This window comes from Perna viridis, chromosome 3, assembly GCF_037379345.1.
Source record: "Perna viridis isolate PV_CMFRI_1.1 ecotype Kerala chromosome 3, ASM3737934v1, whole genome shotgun sequence".
Lineage (NCBI taxonomy): Eukaryota > Metazoa > Mollusca > Bivalvia > Mytilida > Mytilidae > Perna > Perna viridis.
Window position 1 is genome coordinate 19,560,796 of NC_142447.1, and position 22,273 is coordinate 19,583,068.

A 22,273-nucleotide genomic window follows, 5' to 3' on the forward strand; every position below is an offset into this window, starting at 1 on the left:
TTTTCTGATTCTTACAAAGACTGATACTGTTATTTCGAAATTTTTAAGACTACTTTTAAGTATTTCCGGATGTTTTGTGCCATAAAAATAACAACACATAACAACCAAGTGATTAATTGTACACTTGTGGCAGGTAAAAACTTTAATTAGACAAGAAACACTGCGCCTCTCTTGAATTATATAAGGTCCGTCATGAAACAATTAATTAATTTAATTAATGGTTTCAATTTCAAAACTTTAAAATTCAAACAACGTCCATTTCATAATTATTATGGTAGCTTCCTGACATTAGTCAGCTTATAATGAATTTTAATTAGTAATGAATATATATAAGCAACAGAGAGAAAACACATTGAACGTCCCTGTACTTAGCCGGTTGCATATGATTAAACTGTATTTAATTACTAAATGTTATACATGCTTTAGGTTCATTGTAGCTTTCTGGTCAAACATGTATTTCCGTCCCCTCGATCTCATTAATTAAACACAAATATCTAATACAAGCATTTTCTTATAAAGTAAGTCTTTGGCACTTACAAGTTCGCGTTGTCATGATTTTCAATTCTAGGAATTCTAAAAATAATTTTTTTTTCTAAAATTACTCATCACTACCAGACAGTGCTTAATCATTGAATTAAAAATATATAAAAAACAAAACAGACCAAATGCCATGCATTTTCGCAATTCTCAATTTTGTTTGAAATACATCTCTTATTAATTGCTTATACATAAACACCAATTGTCATTTTTGTCATAAAGCAACAAAGAAATCGTTTATCCTTAAAAGTAGTTATTTGTAGTCCAATTTATCACATTTTCTATAATTTCATCACTTTTTCTAAATAATGAGATATTGTAATGTACACAATCAACATGTCGCAACTTAAAGGTAATGCAATGGGATTGATATCGCGCGAATATGAGACTACGACACCTAAACCATTCTCATTCGTGAAGGACATTCCTTATGACATTGTCAGGTGTTGACTGTGTATACCAGTATTGTAAAACTATGTCTATACAAACTACGGATTGAAATTAAAAAAAATATATAGGTAGAGTCTGAATATTACAGGAACTGATGGTGTAATTAAAATATAAAATAAGAACAAACAGGGTCTTGTATTAAGTATGGGTCTCTCTTATTATCAGGCAGGAGGTGTTTCATCACAGCTCAAGTTAAACAATGTTCAAATACATTTACTACGCCCTAAAATCAATTTCCTTGGACCTGCTTTATATTGAGTGGTTATAGTGTAAAAACTCTGGTGTGCAATTTCATGTACTTTTCCATCGCAGAACGTAACCAAACTTAAATGTTAATATCTTTAATGACCAACTTTCATTTGTACTCTTGTTGTCAAATACACTTTTTATGAGGCGTACTGAAAGATCTCCAATCGCAAGAGTTTTGGGATTGAAATATGCATGAATCAATAGTCATAAATTCTGCCAGATTTCAAGGTAGAGCTGTACTTAATTTTAAAAAAACTTGCTTGTGTGACATTAATCTAAATTTGTGCGAACTCATCAACTTCTGGACCTTTAAAATGGAAACATATACCGCTATAAATTGTAGATTATACAATGACACTATATTCAGGTAAAGTTACAATCCTTGATATAACAGACAGGTGGTCAAACGACATGACAATCAATTTCTGTCCCGGGGCATAACTTGACTTAATAGTTATTAATGATTATTTTTATGGACGTTCAGAAAAGAACAGGGCAGTCCAAAAACATTTATCAAAGGTAAAGATAAAGCAATTCAGACTCCGAATCAAAAAGGGTGATGATGACAAAAAGATCATGCAAGAACAAACACTATTGAAGACAAAAAATCATTGTCCCAACTATCAAACCGAATAGAACTGTTTGCTGCAACACTATAGGGAATGTAAGGTCTCGTCATGTGACTCCGTGGTGTCATGAGAATGGGCCCTATTAACCATTCAAATGCATAGGGATTCGTCTTTAACATAACATTGAGTTCAATACTAAAAGCAAAATATCTTTTTGTGATAAAATACTGATAAAAAAGACAAATATCTACTTATTTAAAATACAAATGTTAGGAAAAGCATAAAATTGACGATTTTGCATTGTAATTTCCTAGAAGGAAATAAGAAAATGCAGATCGGCCTTCGTATTTCAAAATGTTCTGCATCGGAAATTCCGGAAGGGAAATTTAAACTAGAACGAGACTTACAAACCCTATTGGCTATCAAAAGGATAAAATAAAATGAAAGTAGATCTATGTGTGTTTTCCTCTTTCGGTTTCGGTTCACTGCCCATAATATATTGAACATGTTTAAATATTACGATGCACTTTTTTCATAATTCCATATTGAAAAAAATATCTATAAAGCGATATATTAAAAAATATATATATATATATCAATCTAATTTGTTTTTAACATCACATTATAAAATCAAGGAAAATTCATTTTAATATTTTGTAAATATTTCTAGGATAAGTTTGGCTCCCTGTTGTAAATGAATGGACTCGGCACTAAAGGGCATGCCAAAGTTACTCTAAATTTTGACATTACCTCAACCAGAGAGCCTTTTTAAATACATTCACCTTATTTGTTCATATTCAAATAATTGATATTTAAGGACAATTACATTAAATGTTTTTGATACATCTCGTGTCTAATTTTGACATTGATCACTTTTACTTTGTGTTGTAAGATTTCCAATTGAAAATAATTAACCCTGTATAATCACGTATTCAAAACAAAATTAAAAATTAAATGTGCCATGAAATAGTTCACAGGGCATCCGTTTAAACTTTCCTATCCTTCCTATTTATAAGGCACAAGTCTGTTAGCAACCAGGCATTTGATGAAATATTACATTAAAACATGAGTTTAAGTATGATTATCCTTTCGCTGTTAGCAGATTTGATCTGTACAGTTAAACCTGTCGAAAACTAAATCCAAACAATACACAAACATCCCTAAAGCAGATACTTTAACTCCCTTTTTTTCACTGTATATGTATTTTTAACCCTAATAAACGCCTGTCTCAAACGAACCAAGTTTAACGTCCAAGCTATTCAGTTTGAAAAGTTCTTCCAAAACAAAATGTTAAGAGGGGACAGTTCGGATGGTAAAACATCGAAAATGGGTTCAGTTTCATCACACTTTCATTTAGATTTGCACTTAACCATTCATTCAGTTTTATAAGTCTTTCACGCCTTAACAATTAAACAAAACAGACCGGTAATTCATTTAAAGAGACAGTTTGGCGAGAAATTTACCACCATGGAGACAGCCAATGTTTTCAAAGGTTATCAAGCAAACATCTTCAGACCAAAGCCCTTTATTTCTCACAGAGAATAATACCTTTTTGAATGTTTGCACTGCTAAGTTTGCACCATACATTTAGGAAGGTTTATTCTTCAATATGAACTGGACAAATTTTGTCCAGGGATCCGATTTACCCTTTCTCTTTGCATTAAGAGAAACATCTCCACTATACGGTGCATTTGTAGTTCTGTCAATTTTATCGAATGTTTCTGAAACAGTCGTCATAATAGCCTTTTGTGCTGGTAGTTTTATTTCAACTTCCGGTTTATTCTCTGTGATTCTGGATTTCTGTTGCTCTACCTCTAAGGCATGTTTTTGTTCAATGTCTGTCATCCGTTGGGCCGATTTTGCTTTTTGTTTCTTCAATACTTCTGCGTTATTTTTCTTTAATTGTTCTATTTGTCGTTTTAGTTGTTCCTTTTGAAGTTTTCGCTGTGCTTCAATTATCTGCATTTGCTTAAGCTCTTGTTCCTTTAGTTGTTTTTTAAAGTCAATCTTTGGTGGAGACTTCTTGTTAATAACTTCTATGTCCACCCTTTTTACTGGCGATGTTTCGGTTCTTTTGACAAACTCCATGTTCTTGTGTTCGAATGAATCTTTTGTTTTTGGTTGAATATGCGTTTTCTCTTTCGGTTTAAATACGTTATTTTTCGGCTGAATAAACGATTTTGGATGAGTACTTGTCTTAATATGTCTCGTTTCAAACGGTTTAGAATTAAATGTTCTACGTGTGGGTTTAACGTCAATCGGATTTGAATTGAAAGTTCTTCGTGTGGGTTTGATAACGTTCTGTTTTGGTTTCAATGTAGTTTGCTTTGGTTCATGGAAATCATGTGCAGATACCTTCTTTGCAATCTGTTCTGGTAAAACCCTTACCCTGGGTCTTCTTCTCTCTGGTAATGCTTTTTCCCACCAAGCAACTGGACGATGTGGTCGTCTTGATTGTTCATGCAGTTGGTGCTTGCGTTTCCAAAACGGTACATCGCGAGCAGACGTCAGTCTTGATTTTGGTGTAGTAGCCATCGCTGGAATTCTGGCATTTGGCTTTGTCGGTCTATCATGCTTTTTGTGTGCCCATGGGGCCATTGGGGAAGGCTTTTGATGTAATTTAGCATGAGATTCAGCATGGTGTGTTGAAGAGTCATGGAGCCAAAATCTTTTTCTCGAACTTCCAGTTTGGTGATGATTTCTATTCGTGTCAAACCTGCGTCCTTGGTGTGTTTTTCGTCTCATCTCTTGAATCTGACTTAGTCGGGCCTTTATGTGTCCTCTTCTGCGGCTTATAGCATCCTGTGGTGTCTCGTGAATTGGACGATGTTGACCATGTTGTCTTTTTGTATTAAGAGAACCATTACCGGATTGATCAGCACATGCCCATGGTTTGAATGTATTTATTTGTGATAATCCAGTTGGACTTTTAAGCCAGTCAATCATCTTTTTGACCGACACAATAAAAACGTCATCCATTTTCGATAACTTTTTGATAAAGCGATCCATTGCGTTTAACCTTTCTGGGATATAAAACCAAGATGGATGCATATTAATTCCAAAAGGAACTCTATGACGTGTGTAGTAACTATTAAAATTATCCATAAGAAAATTAAAAGCAGATGTTTCATCAGGTGGAGGGTTATTACATCCATCAACATATACACAATCATATTTATGTAAGTAATCCAAAAGAGAAACAACTGGCACTTCCCAAAATCCGAAATGCTGACGTTTAGGACATGGTTTCACTTTGCAGTCGTATGGCCATCCAAAATCTAGGGTAAATGGTGTTGGTGCCTTGTCTTTAAGCGATCGTTTACTGAATGTTAAGGTGGCATCGTAAGAATATCCAAGTTTCTTAAGCGTGTCTGGTTGCATGTCTCCAACAGGTTCTAAAAACGGACTTCTCCAACCGACAATTTCATTTTCAGGTACACCTCCTAGAGTTGCCAAGTTCCTTTTCTGGTTTTGAGCTTCGTTTTGGAAATTTTCATTGCTCATGTGAGCGTGTGAAACACTATGAGCTGCAATCTCCATGCCTCTTCGGTACATGTTGTTCACATTAGAATAAATTGTATCCTGGTGAGACACAAAAAGTGTCATAGAAATCGGACAACCGTTAGGGTTTTTCCTTGATGGGCTGAATAGCCGATTGTAAAATTTTGTGGCAGAGTCCGTCAATGCATCGTCGAAAGTAAAAAAAACTATTTGTGGAATATCCTGCAGAGAAATTGGGAGCTTGAATTCGTCTCTGCAACAGAAACAATCCGGTGGAACGCAAGTTCTATTACTCATGCAGCGAGAACAAGCGCTTGGTTCACTACTATGATGTCCAAATTGAGCAGATAGAACAAAAAGTGAAGACATAATGAATATAATGTATACTAACTTTAATTCCATGTTTCGAAATAAATTCCTCTACAAATCGAAAATTAGAATTTAGCGAAGTTAATCACAGCCTGCTTTAATTTTCTTCTTCGAGACGGAGAAAGATCGGGCTATACATTCCAATAAAATCCCGACACCATCCGTCCTTCTTGGTGTATTGGCGAGGAACTGTCAGTTTGTTCAGTTATGACAATGAAAATGACATATGTGTCAAAACTGTATTATTTTTCGCCCTAGGCAATAGTTAGTGGTTATACTTGTTTCGCATATCTTATATATACCTTCGAAGTTGGCACTGTTGCTATTTCTAATATGATTGACACTTTTTTAAAAGTTTAAAATTAGTTGAATGTGTTTATGAACTAATGCTGTTCATTCACGTCAGAATTTTTAAAAAATCTTGTAGTGATGATTCATTACAGGTTGTCATGATTGTAATATGTGGAAAGGTGTTCAATGATAAACTTATGTACATTTGATATAAAGCTTACTTATTTGTGTGCTTACGTGGTTAGTTTCCGGAATAAATATGTCATGATTTTCCAATATGTACAAACAAGGTGTTTGTTCATGTGAATAATTTGTTCGGCCAAAAAGTTATCATTTTGTGAGTTGGTCTATTATTCATCAGGTCATCAGGCATTAACTTGTAAGGTCTCAAAGTTAAAAAGACATATATAGTGAAGATGTGGGATTATTGTAATGTAGGTGAACAAATACGAAGTAACCTGTAGGCTACAATTAAGACGCTGTTTAAAAATGCCAACTTTTGGAAGCTGGCGTAAAAAAATTTCTAAAAAAAAATAGATATAGTTGCTTGTATTAGTTCAACCATTATGTTCACTTCTCTTTTGTCAAAAATCGTAATTCAATATTTTATTTCCCGGCTTTATCAATCGACTTTCACTTCTTGATTGTTGTAAAATCTTACTTTGAGCATTTTTGAATAAGTGGTGTGAAAGTTTGCGTGTTTATATAACTCTGTATAATTGGCTCTATAAGTTCATCCAGTATGTTCACTTTCTTTTTGTTAAAACTCTCAATTCAATTTAAACAAACGGGATTTATGATTTTTTAGTTAATATATTGCTTGTAATACAATATTTCCCTCCCCCGCTTTCTCACTTCTTGATTGTTGTAAACTCTTACTTTTCAACCCTTTTAAACAAGTGGCGTGAAAGTTTGCGTATTTATATAACTCTCTATAACAGCTCGTATAAGTTCAGCTGTTCAATTTTCTTTTGATAAAATTTTCGATTTAATTGGAAAAAAAAACACGGGTCGTTAATTTAATATTTACCTCTTCCGCTTTGTCAATTGACTTTCACTTTTTGTTGTTGTACAACCTGTACTTTGAGCCTTTTTAAACACGTTGCATGAAAGTTTTCTATTTACATTATTGTGTTATTTAAGGGATATTTTAAAGCTAACGATGCAATAAAAAAAATAGGGAAAACCAAACAAACAAACAAACAAGCAAACAACAAGCAAACAAAAAACCAAATAAAACAAAACAAAAATTGTGTTTAATGATTTAATGATTCGTAGGTTTTTTTTTGTTTTTGTTTTTGTTTTTTTTAAATATCCCCTGCTTTATCAATGGACGACACAAGATCAATAAGCGGTTTCCGTTGTTTTCCTTGACGTCACTTTCGCTTAAAATAAACATTTCTTACTATACGGGGTCCACTCAGACAAACAAAATAAAATAAAACTATTATGCATTCTTTTATTATCATTTCATGGGTCATATCGATCTTGTACAATGTCAATCTAACAAATACATATCTCATCGCAGTATTATGACACTTTTGAGGCCAGATTTGACCTCAAAGGTCCTTTAGCAGAAATATGTTATACAACAGCATGAGAATTTCAACTATTCTGTGTTCAAAGGCAGTATTGATTATTATGCCTGTATTTCCAGTGACTGAATAAGTTTGTTGAACATCATTTTGACCCCTTTCTGACACACAGAATTATATTAATTTGTTAGTGTGTGTGTATTCTTGCATTACACTTCAACCTAGTTTCTTGTATTCGACATTGCCTCTCTAATATTTTCATTAGTTTTGTCATCGTTACTTTTAAGTACCAGTCTTACTAAAAATCAGACAGGAGGTGATTCATGCATGTCAAAAACCCACTGAACTCATTTTTATTTCTTGTTTAGAAACCGGTGTAGACTGCATAACCAGTGTTAGTTTTTCATTTGGGATTTGCGCTTTAAAGATAAAATTTATATGGATTGTACATGAAATTATCACTTTGCAAGAGTTGATTTGGTTTGATTTGGTTGATTTTAGTGGAAAGTTAAAGTGTAATTTTCCCCAAAGTACAGACCTAAATACAGAAAGGACTATTGTCACAGAAAAATATAGCATATGTAGACCAAAAAAGCATCGTCTAATCCATGGGTTTTCCCACACCATGAATCACTTTATCACAGGCAATGTCTGATTTTTATATGGACTAGTACTAAAATAATTATACATTTTTCCCGGTAATTTAACAAGAATAATCAATGTCAACAGCCTTCGAACTTCCTTCTAATGCCCTTACCTGAATTCTGTTGAATAACACAAAATTCTTCACTTTTGCTATTACATGTATATTACTCTCAACTTAACAAATTTCATTTAATTTCATCGAAAGATATAAATCGAAAGATTGAAAGTATTAATTTATACCAATAATCATATTTAACCCGGAAAAATACATTCGATTGTAAAATCCAATATCGACATTTTCCAACATAACCCACGCACAGCCACTGGATCAATAGCAAAGTTCCAATCTCTCTGACAACTTACATTCTAGGAAACAGACGTCAGTGGATAGTTTAGCATAATTTATTGATTGACAGGGAACATACAACAATTTACACATTAACACGACATTTCACAGGTAAATTGATAGCGGACAATATGTGATAAGAAAATTACGTTCGTGATTCTCCCCTTTTTTGGATTTATTTACTTCTGTGGTGAAAAAGGACAAAAAGTTCCATTAAAATATGGCAGGGGTGTTTGTTTTCTTGAGCGTAATTCTTGGAATAATTTCGACCATACATGGACGACCGAGATCGTTTGATGAGAGACTGATGATTGATGAATTTCTACCTGCTCTTTTGGATCGATTACAGGTATAATAAGTTCATTGTTGTGGTTTTATCTCGTGTTCTTGTTTTAGTTTGATCTCAACATCACGTTGCTGACTTGTCAATCAATTGTTAACCTTTGACTTGATTGGTTTTGTATGATGTTGATTGGTTTAACGTGTATATTAAGTAAGCATTTTTATTTTAAATGTTCAAAAGTTAATTTCCATACCACAGTATCTTGTGCTACATATATATATATATGTAATTCAAGTACAATATAGATAAACAAGTCGGGGTTGATATCCCTGCATAACATTTAAGTTAAGAATTAACCTTATAACATTGTAAACATGATGTCCCAAAGGCTTGTATCATTGGGGAGCTCTTCATACACTCTTGATAATTAGAAATTCATTGCACAAAATGTGGCCTTGTCCCTTTTAAACATGTCTGTCTGACATCTGTAGCTCTTAAATCTATTTTGCTTCGTTTTTAATTTTTGACATTTAATAGGAAGCGGTTTGAAATATTCTGTTGAAAATTGTTCGTTGTTGTTTCTGAAAAGTAACGGCTCTATATATTCATTTGTAAAATTAATATTTTACAACGAATAAAAACGATACAAAATAAACCACACAGAAACACATCGTTTAGTAACCTTTGACGCCGAGGACAGCAATTTACTCTTATATCCCAGGGCCATGGTACAAACATAAAAAAAAAACATAATATGTTATAGAAGAGATAAATTACAACCTTCATGATCCAGAAGTAACACTAAAATAAGATCAAAATTAAATTCGTACCATCTGTCATTTTTAACAATGTACCTTTGACAGAACAACCCGGCATACTCCTACCTCCTAGACCAAGCTGACCCAAATAAAGAACAAACTCAGAGTAGGTCATCAGTGCGACAGGACCCTAACTGGCCATTGGGAAATTTGAAGCTTGGCCAAGTAGCCGGAGTCGCTGTTGACGGCAATGGTGATGTTCTTGTGTTTCACAGAGCTGACAGACGCTGGGGAGCTGGGTAATTACATGATGAATTAAGGGCTCATAATATGATGACGGGAAAGGGAAGTTCACATCGTTAAGAATTCTTTTCTCTCTAATGATTTATTTCGTCGTCAAAGCTTAAATATTGGGTATGTGAATATATATTCTATGCAAGCACGGTAGCCGTTTGTCGTTATGTGGGTATAGAAAGGAACTTTTATATAAAAATAAAATACATCATTTTTCAAATTTCAGAAGTCGGCTTTTTCTACCTTAATACAGAACTTTTAATAGATCGGCAACTTTTAAAAAAACGCGACTGGTATTTTTTTATTACCTCTTTTTCCCATGAATATCGAGACTGCTACATATTTATGTATACGTGTATATTCATTTTTATGCATTTGCATGTTTGTAAAGGATGTTCAAAATAACGATGAAATATTTTTATTTTAGGACATTTGACTTCAACAATCGTCTTAGTAATAACGAACAGAGCAAGGGACCAATCAGGAATGCAACAATTCTCAGGATCAATACAAAGGGAACGGTTGTAAAAGAACTTGGAAAAGACCAGTAAGTAAATCATCTAAAGCTTATTAAAATGAAGGAAAAAACTAAAACAGCTGACACAAAAGTTTTCGTGACAAATATCTTTTAAAATATAGGAAAACATCCGAATTCTACCCACTGATATCAAATAAAGTTAGTGACTAGTTATTCGTACAGTCCCTACAAAATAATATTGGTTTTCAACAGGAATATGAAACTGGCATTTTTTTTTTCAGATACAAATTTAGCGCACTTGTGTTCACAGTAACAGGTATGATAGGTGAAAATATCTTATACCGTTTGGTACATGAATGTCCTTGATGAATTTTTGAAACATAAATTTCCAAACGGTGTGGAGGGATTTATGACCAGCTTGTTATAGACTCCGTTTGTCTCAAAACCTAACCATTTTGCCTCTAGAAGAGGAAAGGGAAATATTTTTTTTCTGGTATCCGTATCACGTCCATAGATTTTACATTTCTATAGCTATATTATTGCGGTTTTTTTGCCTCTTACATTTCCTTCAAAATGCTGACAAATACATAGGACTTTTTTTTTAGATTTTTCATGCCTCATGGTTTAACGATTGACGGAAAAGGCAACATCTGGGTTACGGATGTTGGTCTTCACCAGGTAGGTAAACCTGTCAACTGTTTCTATTTTGTTTGTCAGTAGCATAGCGGCAGTAGTATTTATACAACAATTGCATTTACTATTACTACATGTATATGCAAAAAAAAGAGAGTTTAATCTGACACAGAAATCAAATATTTGTTAACGAAATGATTAAGTCTTGGCTCCCTCTCTTCTGGAGGAAACCGAAATTAACCCTTTATTAGTGAAGATGCCGAAACTGGTACCTTCAAATATATTTCATACACATTTAATATATTATATTGAACAATGAGAATAAAGTTGAATGACATTCCTATCTACTTTGATGCATTCATGTATTTATGCAGCAAAACGCACCATATAGTCCTTTTTCATTTTCCCGACTTTGGCTTCGTTTTTTTTTTTTTTTTTTGACGATTTTGAGCGAAGGGAAGTAATTTTCTACAAATTTGTCATCCGACACACTGGTTTACTGTCAAATTGGAGCAATTGACAGCAGTAAACTTCAAATTCAAAAATTCAATTTCATAGAGCCGCGGTACATTTTGTAAGTACTTGGATACTTTTAAATAATTAACTTATTTCAAACCATTCAGGTACTTACCGAAGTGAAAATAATTTAAGATTCCAAGAAAAAATGTTTACTGTTTTCCTTTCCCCAATGAATGAGACCGCCACCCAGGTTGTTGGCTATTGATGGGTTACGTCCCTTTGAAAAACTTGCTAAAATGGCTTTCATTCCGTAAATATGAAAAACGACTATTGCAATAGGTGTACATGTATAACAAATTATTAATGTCATCCACTATCAAAATTCATATTAAGATGAAAACATGTTACTCGATTCAGCGAGGCTAGAGATTAGCTGGAAAGCTATTTCTTCAGACTTGATGGAGAAGCGAAATTAAAATCCGTTTAACTAAGGTAATAACTCTTTTGTTTTCTTTGTAAATTAAGGTTTTTAAGCTCCCTTCAAAGCCAGACGAGACTCCTCTCATACTTGGGGAGGCTATGGTGCCGGGGAGTGACAACGATCATTTTTGTAAACCTACCGATGTAGCAGTCGCATCGACTGGACACTTCTTTGTGGCCGATGGGTATGTGTGTTATACGTCCTTTTGTATTTTGTTATAGTGGGAGGGGTGGAAAATTATTATGTTTTGTTTTTATATCAAATGTCCTTGTGTGTTTCATGGCAAGACCACTATGGTTTGCAAGTCCTTACAAGGGTACAGTATGGTATTTGTATTTTGTGCAAGATGGTACGACGTTTCTATTACTAAGAGGGGTTTTATGGACATTGTACTTGAGTGATTAAGACTGTAAAATCCCCTTGGCATTATTATGTATCCTTTGTTTGCGTTCTTAAAATTTGATGGAGTTTGAGTTGCTCATTTCTGTTTTTACATGTATTACCACTTAAACCTAGATTTCCTTTAGTTTTACTAATTGTACACATGTACGCTCCCCTTTTTTTACCGTAAATTCATTCAGTGCGGTTAGTAATATAATAAGTATTGAAAAACAAAACATTAGCATGATCGTACTTAATCTGATGGATGATGTGGACACATTCCGTGGTAGAAACACGTGCTAGTGGCATGGTGTTCTGTTTTCCTTTACAAGTTTCCCTTAACATATTAAAATGTTGTAATATACGTACATTCCTTTTTTTTAATTAATAACGTCTCCAAGTTCTAGACACTGAATCAAGAATAGATGTAACTTGTCTTTTTTTAATATGTATACATGTAGTTTGATCACTGCTTGATCTGTTCAAAGCATGTTCTCCATCAATCTCTTTTACAATTATATCATCCTTAAGTACAATTAAAAAGTGATTGATGTATCATACCCGTACCTGACGTATGTATGCAGTGAATAAAAAACTGTTATTGTTCTTAGGGATCCAATAGTCGTCGTCAAAACACGATTTCGAAACCCCCCCCCCCACAATAAAAAAAAACAAAAAAACAAAAAAAACAAAAAACAAAAAACAAACACAAAACAAAACAAAAGTTCGATTATCTTCTGTTACAGTGATTCATGATTTCAAAATTGTATCTAATTTATCAATGAATATTGACTAGTCGTAAAAGCTCAAGTTCTTTCAAACTCAGTCTCGTTAACATACGCTGTGCATAAGCAGTTTTTAAAGCTATGTTTGATTTCGAATATTTAGTGATGTGATAATTTATCATTGCCCAAACGATGTGACATTGCTTGAATTGCACAGACTTATGTAAGAAGTCGTTTAATTAGTCAGATAATAGAAGTATAATGTTTAGATGTCTAGATTTACTTTCATGGTCAGATCGATTGCTTAACAATATTTCTATGTAATGTTATCGATTTCCGTATTTTAATTACTAACTTTGTATTAATTTGACGTAAAACATGTACAATGTAGCAGTTTGATATAGGTATCTTCATCCCAAGTCAATTACTTGTTTTTGAAATAATTTTCTAGAAATACAAAACATATACAATGGAACGATGTTGGTTTCTTGATCCATTTGTTTTGTTTTTTTTTTTTCAATAACGGTGAAACAAAACACAATGCAGAATTTCTGTAATGAAAATTGAAAATTATGAATTATGGATAATATATTTGTTTTAGATATTGTAATGGAAGAGTTATGAAATTTGAGAAGAATGGACATTTGATAAAGGAGTGGGGAAAACAATCCAGAGGTATAGAAGTGCCTTATAATTTGGTCACTCAACCGTATTTTGTATATTTTGTTGTTAGTATAACATGAGGCAAGTTAAACCTGTTAGAGACCGAAGATAAATATATTGATGATATCGTTAAAAAATATCGTGTTTTTTACAGTTTCTTTCATCAACATGGATTTATCTTTTAGAGTTCTTTCTTCATAATTTAACAAAACTATTAATGGATAAACGTACGAAACTAGTAAAGATGGTGTTATTATGATGATATATTAAGTACAGGTCCATATAAGAATAATGTCCAAAAAGGAGTAAATGTTATTTTATAAACTTTCGAAAGCAACCTGAACATCTTTCAGAAAGTCATTTTTTATGATAATTATATCACCAGGAGTTGTTCTTAGGATTGACACAGAATGGAATGAGTCAAAACCTTTATTTTTTTTATTTTTTCATCACTGGTCATTACGATGAGGGAGGCATTTGCCTTAAGTGCGAGGTTCCCTTTCAAATAAAATGGATTTCATGTCATTTACCAAGGAACATTTGTGAAAAATTAGATTTGGGAGTAGCCGACAAAAGATATTCCAAATATTTGTAATTCTATCGGTAAAACAGTTCCGAGTTCGCCGAAAAATGACTTCTTTACCACAACCAGAAGCTATTATTTTTACTGACCAAGGAGATCCGATCATATAACATGTGGGTCTTTGAAATGTTTTGTTTAGCAGGTGTTCTGACTACATTTCAAAGCTCCCATAGGTAGAGATGTAGCGTTGACGAAAGTTTCTCAAGTGGTAATTTTGAAAAAAAAGACGAATTTCTATGCATATAAGAGCGAGCATCGCTCGTTTATAATATCAGTCAGTTTCTTTGTCAACTTTCCTGCATCTATTCAAATTTTAAACAATGTTTGTTTTTTTTTTATTTTTGCTGAATCACGGGATAACGTTATGGCAAATATTAGCATGAAAAAAATATCGTATAATTAATTTTGTGGTTAGTGCGTGGTAGAACAAAATTTGGACAAAACTAACGCTGGATTTCCCTGTGTGATTTTTTAAGTTTTATTGCCAAATCTATCATTTAACCAAAAGACACTAAAAAACAAATCTTTTTGTCAATGACGTCGTTTGAAACTTTTTAAAATTAAGAATTTTTTGTATTAGAAATTTGTATGATAAACGCCGACAGATATATTATCACCTTTCGTTTAAATTACATTGTTCTTTAATGTACATACATTTAAGAATAATAAAAAAAAACAGAAAAAATAAGCAAACAAACAAAATTATTCAAACAAATGAACCTATGAAAATAAATATTTTTCGTAAAATGTATTGTATGTGTATATGTAAGACACAGTTGACTATACATGTAAAGCATGTGGACGTACATGCAAACAACCAAACATATCATATGTCTAAATAGTGTATATAGATGTCACATTTATGTCCAAAAATAATTAAAGCGAAATTTTTTATGTATCATTTTGATATTTTTTACGGCATCAACTATTTTAAATAATTTTCTTAACCAATCTTTCATGGTTTTATTTTATTAGTAAGTCCGGGCTGCACATTTTATCAGCTTCTGTGTGCATTTTAATCTGTGTTTCTTGGTGTTTTGCCTTCTCGTCTTTTTCCTCCCTGTATTACGGATATCCTGTTCCTCTCCCCCCCCCCTGTACAAAAATTATGGATATCATGTTCCTCTTTTCCTCTCTGTATTGTGGATGTCATATTCCTCTCCCCCCCCTGTATAAAAATTATGGATATCATGTTCCTCTTTTCCTCCCTGTATTATGGATGTCCTGTTCCTCTTCCCCACTGTATAAAAATTATGGATATCATGTTCCTCTTTTCCTCTCTGTATTATGGATGTCCTGTTCCTCTTCCCCACTGTATAAAAATTATGGATATCATGTTCCTCTTTTCCTCTCTGTATTATGGATGTCCTGTTCCTCTTCCCCACTGTATAAAAATTATAGATATCATGTTCCTCTTTTCCTCTCTGTATTATGGATGTCATGTTCCTCTCTCTCCCCCCCCCCCCGTATAAAAATTATGTTCCTCTTTACCTCCTTTAAATTATAGATATCCTGTTCCTCTTCCCCACTGTATAAAAAATATGGATACCATATTCCTCCTTTCCTCTCTGTATTGTGGATTTCCTGTTCCTCTTTTTATTCCTGTATTATGGATATCCTGTTCCTCTTTTCATCCCTGTATTATGGATATCCTGTTCCACTTTTTTCCTCCCTTTAGTATGGATATTCTGTTCCTCTTTTGTGCTCCCTGTATTATAGATATCATATTCTTCCTTTTCCTTCCTTTTTTAAAAAAAAATGGATGTACGGTTTCTCTTTTCCTCACTGTATTATTGATATCCTGTACCTCTTTTCTTCCCTGCGTTATGGATATCTTGTTCCTCATTTTGATCATGGTCTCCTTGACTTTTTATGAGTGTTACACAAACAATACTCATTTCCATTTTACAAATAGTCAACAGTGTTTGTTAAATTTATTTTTGATCGTAGACTTGAGAGTGGCCGTATATACTCAATCTTTAGCTAGATATTCTCCAGTCTATAGGTTACAAGTTTAATTCCCGTGGAGATTTGATTGGAATTATTTTCTTTATTTACGCAAATTCTTGATTACAATTCCCATTCAATTATTAGTATCATATTTATCCAAGTATAATACCGAGTCTTCATTCCCCTGTTTTGATAGAACCGCTCAGTGATGGATTTGGCTTCTTATTTGGATAATTTTGGCTTTGAGTACTTCTTGTATACAATTATTTTTGATTGAGATCTTCCTATATATTCGGTTCTAATGCTGCTGATGATCGAGAGCTACAGTTGTACTCTTTGAAAAACGTGTATTGGCAATATATATATATATATATATATATATATATATATATATATATATATATATATATATATATATATATATATATATATATATATATATATATATGATTGATATTTATAATGACGTGTGTCATTTCAGGGCAGTCCACTTTTGCCTTTGTTGTTTAGTAGGGGTGGACAGGGTGAAGCAGTTTCCACTTCCCACCCTACATCTAAAATTCCATCCTTAGAATATACCACGTTTACTTTCTCCCGGTTCCCACCCAGTAGTTTCCGTTACTTCACCCCTAATTTAAATTATTACCCCTTCCCTTATTTCAAGGACCAAGCCCAGTAATGAAAATCAAACATCAGACACATGAAATATTATTAACTTGTTCGATGTCGATCCATTTTCATTCTTTTAGTACTGTGTTTGTACTGTTCTCATTCTGGGTCCTGCCAACAGCAAAAAGATCACGAATTTCACAAGGAATATTTAAACCATCGATGATGAAATTCTTAGTTTTAAAACATTCTGATTTTTCAGGTCTTGAGCTGACATTTTTCATCCCGGTGGGTTATTGTCTCGTTGACATATTCATTATATCCATTCTTTTTATAATTATACTTCTTGCGCACTTACACACACACACACACACACACACACACACACACACACACTCAGACACTCATTCAAAAGAAACCTTTAAATGTTTTTCCAATGGTTTATCAAATGCACTCTTTTTCAGAACCAGTATCTTTAGCCGGAAATGACGAAATGTTTATACCTCACAGTATAGCTTTGATTGAAGAGTCCGACTTAGTTGCTGTTGCCGACAGAGAGCACGGAAGGTAAGTGAGTTTCGTGGCACTTCCCTTTGTAAAGCTTTGCTAAACATGGATCAATTATCATAACCACCCCCCCTTGCTATGTGAGAGGTATAATGATAGAGGTCTCCTATCTTCCGTTATGCAGAGGGGAACCATCTTTAATCCGTTATTCCCTCTCTATACCATTCAATGGAATTTGATGAAACTTTCACAAAATCTTTATCATATATCCCTGTTGTGCAACTCTTATTTTAGATGTTGATTCAAATCAGTTTAGAGGTCGAAAGGTGCTGCTATCAAATGGGGGATTGGGGATATCAATTTAACGAGTTTCTAGTTATATAACAATGGTTATTACGAAATACGTGCGTTATTCGATATATTCGCAGGTTTCTTATAAATTGAACATAAAATTTCGGTACTTACATATTCTTATTTCATATTAGAGTCCAAGCAAATTCTGTAGCGAGTTTAATTTTGTGCATCGATTTTCTTGTTTATTTTAAAGTAATCTTTTTTTATTCATTACTTCATTACAGAATCCAGATTTTTACAGCTGGAATAACGGATCCCAACGATACTGGAAGATTTGTAAAGAGTATTTCAGATCCTAGATTTGGAAAAGTTTTTGCCATTTCGTATGATCAAACAGGTATTGGTTTCAGATAGAAATGTTTATCCCATCTACCTATTTTTTAATCTTAATATATTCAGCCTTTAGCTAGTAGATTGAACTTTTTAGTAGTACTTTATTATTTTCTCTTCTTATTGTTCATAACTGTTTCTTTATGGTTTCGGGGGAGCGAGCTCGCCTCAAATGTGGGAGATATGCGTTGTTCGATCCACATACTAGCCCGAATTTTCTCTGATCCTGCAACCCTCCTCTTTTTTTATTTCAATATTGATATGTCGGATATGATTAATATCCATATAAGAAGAGGAGGGTTGCAGGGTCTGGAGGAAATTCGGACTATTTCAGCCGGAGGCAGACCAAAGATTTTTTAAAAGTTGAAAGTCTCTGCTTCTTTGATAAACATGCCCCATTTAGGAAATAGAGTGTCGGCTGATTGGCTCATAGTCCGAATCTGAGTTAGGTGGCATGGCTTCCTGTGGGATGGTGCTTCTGTGAGCAAGCGCAATAAAGATCCGAATCAGTGTGTCGGGCTAGTACTAAATAGGGTACATTTATGTTCCATTGGTAAAATATTTTCGTCCTGGAGTGCATGAAATGTCTTTTACAGGATGTTAAATCACAACCAATCAACTAATCGCATTGCTCATTCGTACATGAATAGAGATAGGGTTTTATCGAGAGTTTATTTCACTTTAAATAATTTAGTATTCTCATACTTTTGCCAAGACTCGTGTTGCTGCTTCTTTGACCAGATTGTTGGTCTGAAAAAATCATTGAGCATGGTACAAATATAATGTTATCCCGTGGCATGTTGCCTCAATGATCTTATTGCCCCGATTGAAATTTCAATATAGATCCTTTTATGCTAACTGTGGGATAGTCGATGAGCATGCGTAGACCACACTTCCCCCGAGGAAAAATCTGTTGTCCTACCCTTGTGGAGGTGTATATGGAGCATGCGCATCAACTTACCACAAAAGGGTCCGTAATTGTATTTAAGCAACTGTAAGCGCGGGTACTGTTTCATCAACCGCTCTCGTCAGTGGAAAAGTAAACAAAGAACGTTTATTTGATAAATTCTCTAGCATAATGATATAATTTAATTTCAAAAGTAACACGCTTTCTGATTGGATCAACAATTTCATTTATCATCTCATATATACCAAACTGTAATGACTGTGACGCCATTAAACTTTTTTAATGAGTTACATGTACTCGAGCGCAGGTTATTTTAAAGTGTGCACCACGTGATTAGGGTTATTTCAAATAGACCGATAAATATAAGAGTCATTTCTTAAAGTATTCCAAGTTCCCTACAGACAGAAAAGGAAAATGATATTTATCACTTACAATAATATCTAAAAGCTGGTATATACAAACATTATATCCAACCACGTTCGTTTGCGAATTCGATCTTGAACTATGTGTACATATATAATGTATTTTAACAATTTTAAAATTGTTTAAATACATACACATCTTTTAAGATCAAAAAGGTTTAAAAAGAGCAAATCTGCATGTTTTCTATTTTTTTACGATTTGATAAAAAAGGGCTAGTAAAAATTTCCCTACGTAGTGTATAATGCTAGAATGATGATTTATTTTCAGACAAAAGACTTTACGTCGTAAACGGTCAGTCTGGCAGGAACAGAGTAGCAGGATTTACTGTTGATCTGAATGGTCAAATACATGATACATGGGAGCCAAACAGTGAGGTATGTTTCTCATAGCATCGGCGCATGTAAACAGTGAAGGGAAACTAAATATAATCTCAACTCCCTTGTGTGGCATGCTTTCAAATAACAATGTAGTAATTTGTTTTTGTTCACAGTTAATGAAATAACAACACATAAAAAAGCATGATGTACTTTTCATTATAAAGTCTTTATCAAGAAAAACCGCCTCGGTGATCGCGGGGTAGCATGCACGCTTAGCTGGAATTAATGTTGGACCGCTGTTCGAGTGACACCAAAATGTAAAATTGGTAGTCACTGCTTCTCCGCTAAGTATGCAATATGTATGGGATAGAGTGATCATGACTTGCTTAGCTCCGAGTTCGAGAGGGCTGCCATGCATGCACCAGACTGTTGCTTAGAACTGTGAACTAGCACAACAAAAATCCTGCCCAGCATGTCTAACTAATACAAAGCAGAGGCTGTTTAATTGGTCAATCGTGCATGAAATATCAGTAGCATTTATAGGACGTTAAACCATAATCAATCTTTCTATCTATCAAGAAAGGGAACCTACATGTACAATTCAATTTGTTTTTGATATTTGGAGATCCCCCCGAAAAAAACAACGAAAATCAAATAAGTTTCATTGTACGTACATATCTACATCCATAAACATCATTATATTCTTATTTTTGTTTGTTTATATTATTCCATATTTGTCATTTTATGCTTTTGTTCATCAACAACAGTAACTCAGCAATGCTAGAGTTTGTCTGGCAAGCTATTTGCTAAGATGTGGAATGGAGGATCGGGGGGGGGGGGGGGGGGCGGTTTCATGAAAAATCTAAAATTGAAATTTTCCTCAAATACTTCCTCAACTTAAGTTTAAAACCAGTCAGATCGCTAGAAATTGAAGATTTTAGGAAAACTCAAGAATTTGAAGAAAATCTCAATTTGAGAATTTTTTTATGAAACCGGGCCAGGAGTTTATACCTCTTACATTGTAGGGGTACTAATAACAGTAATTATTATATAGATAGCAGTGTTTTATCGAATGTTCCCAGTAAAATAAATTTCGATAGTTCACACTGTGAAATAAATTCGGTAATTTTACTCTCGGACTTTCTCCCGTCAAAACGTCACAACTTTGAAATCAATCCGCCGTTCACAAAATTTGAAATTTATGTTGAAAATAGCAACGAATAATCGAGGAAATCTATATAATAAATAGGATAATAAATTGGTTATCGTGAATAACCAAAATATGATCACTCATGCCAAGAACGCAGTAAGATTTTATTCGTGCGCGGAACAAGTTCCGCACACTCGTTAAATCTTGGCGTTCTTGGGCACTCGTGATCATATTTTAGTTATTCACTCCTTCCAATTAATTAACCTATTACTAACATTAGGTCATGTTTTATTCTAATACAGGATTTTGATGAACCTCATGATGTAGCAGTATCCCCTGACGGTCATCACGTGTATGTAGGAGAAATCAGGCCAAATAGGCTCACCAAGTTCGACAAATAACATTTTTGTCAGTCTTGTTTGTTAAATTTCTAGTTATTTGTTACATGTTTATAATTGAAAAAATATTTTTATGCTGTTTCAAATAGGTGTTTCGATACTATTTAAATTTGTTTTCCCTATTTAACTCATTTTTTAATTTTTCATGTTAATTTGCAATATACATTTTCTTTTCATACAAAAACGTAACTTGACTAAGATTGTAGAAGAAAAAGATCCTTTGCTTTGATTGGTGGTAAGCAAATGTGAATTGAATACATGAAATGTAAATAATTTAGTTTAACGTTGATAAGTGTCACCTATTTAATTTTACCAATTTGGAGCTATTTGATAAATATTAAGTTTTTATATACCAACTAGCGAGAAATCGGGATGTACATTTGTATCACGTGTTATGTACGCTTTTACGTTTCATCACAAGAAGCGGTGCATTTTGTTAGCCATGTGAAGTGCTTATTGGGCTAAGTATATGACGATGAATAATATTTAAGAGCATTTGAGGTAGATGGCTTTGAGCTCATTTAAACGAATTTTGAAAACTAGAAAACAAAATTAGTAATCGGGAACTTTTAAAATGTCTGCATGGTGATTTTAAATGTTTCTACAAGACAACTAACTTGGAAATAAAAGTTCTCTGTACGTTTTTTAAAAGTAATAATTTGAGTCAGGACTGTAGCAGTCTTGTGCTTTATAATGTCCATTTACCCCCAGTATGCTCTCGAATGACCATCGCCATTTCAAAATAAAATAATTGTTATAAAAGCCACTCCACCGAATTTATTTTTTTATTTTATTTTGGAGAATAAATGAAGATTTATTTCTTTGTGTGAATCGTATTTAAAAAAAAAACAAATGTTACTGCAAGTTCGCCGTGATCATTGCTGACATTACAATGATGAAATGCAAGTAGTTATTGTTACCAAATACCAAAAGACCAACCCAAAGCGCGGAAGAATCTCAGCAAATACGTGGTTTCAAATATTATGCATAGCTAACCATCGATTGGCTTATTAGATGAAATTCACTATACTCTAAATATGTACAGTATTAGCAAGAACACACAATATAAACTCTAACATTTTGCAAACGTACTTTACT

The 22,273-nt window shown here is 33.5% G+C and overlaps 2 protein-coding genes across 2 annotated transcripts; one reads left to right on the forward strand and one right to left on the reverse strand.

The window, feature by feature from the left end:
- Positions 1–3,314: 3,314 nt before the first annotated feature.
- LOC148621349 (uncharacterized) lies at positions 3,315–6,025 on the reverse strand. The gene has a single exon (XM_088575550.1). The coding sequence runs from the start codon at positions 5,706–5,708 to the stop codon at positions 3,393–3,395; it is 2,316 nt and encodes a 771-aa protein (XP_088431676.1). The 5' UTR covers positions 5,709–6,025; the 3' UTR covers positions 3,315–3,392.
- Positions 6,026–8,553: 2,528 nt separating this feature from the next.
- On the forward strand, positions 8,554–22,000 carry LOC148621350 (peptidyl-glycine alpha-amidating monooxygenase A-like). Its single transcript, XM_088575551.1, has 10 exons — positions 8,554–8,841; positions 9,639–9,832; positions 10,255–10,374; positions 10,911–10,983; positions 11,923–12,062; positions 13,586–13,659; positions 17,254–17,356; positions 17,875–17,987; positions 19,578–19,684; positions 21,080–22,000. The coding sequence occupies exons 1-10, from the start codon at positions 8,713–8,715 to the stop codon at positions 21,176–21,178; spliced, it is 1,152 nt and encodes a 383-aa protein (XP_088431677.1). The 5' UTR covers positions 8,554–8,712; the 3' UTR covers positions 21,179–22,000.
- Positions 22,001–22,273: the final 273 nt, after the last annotated feature.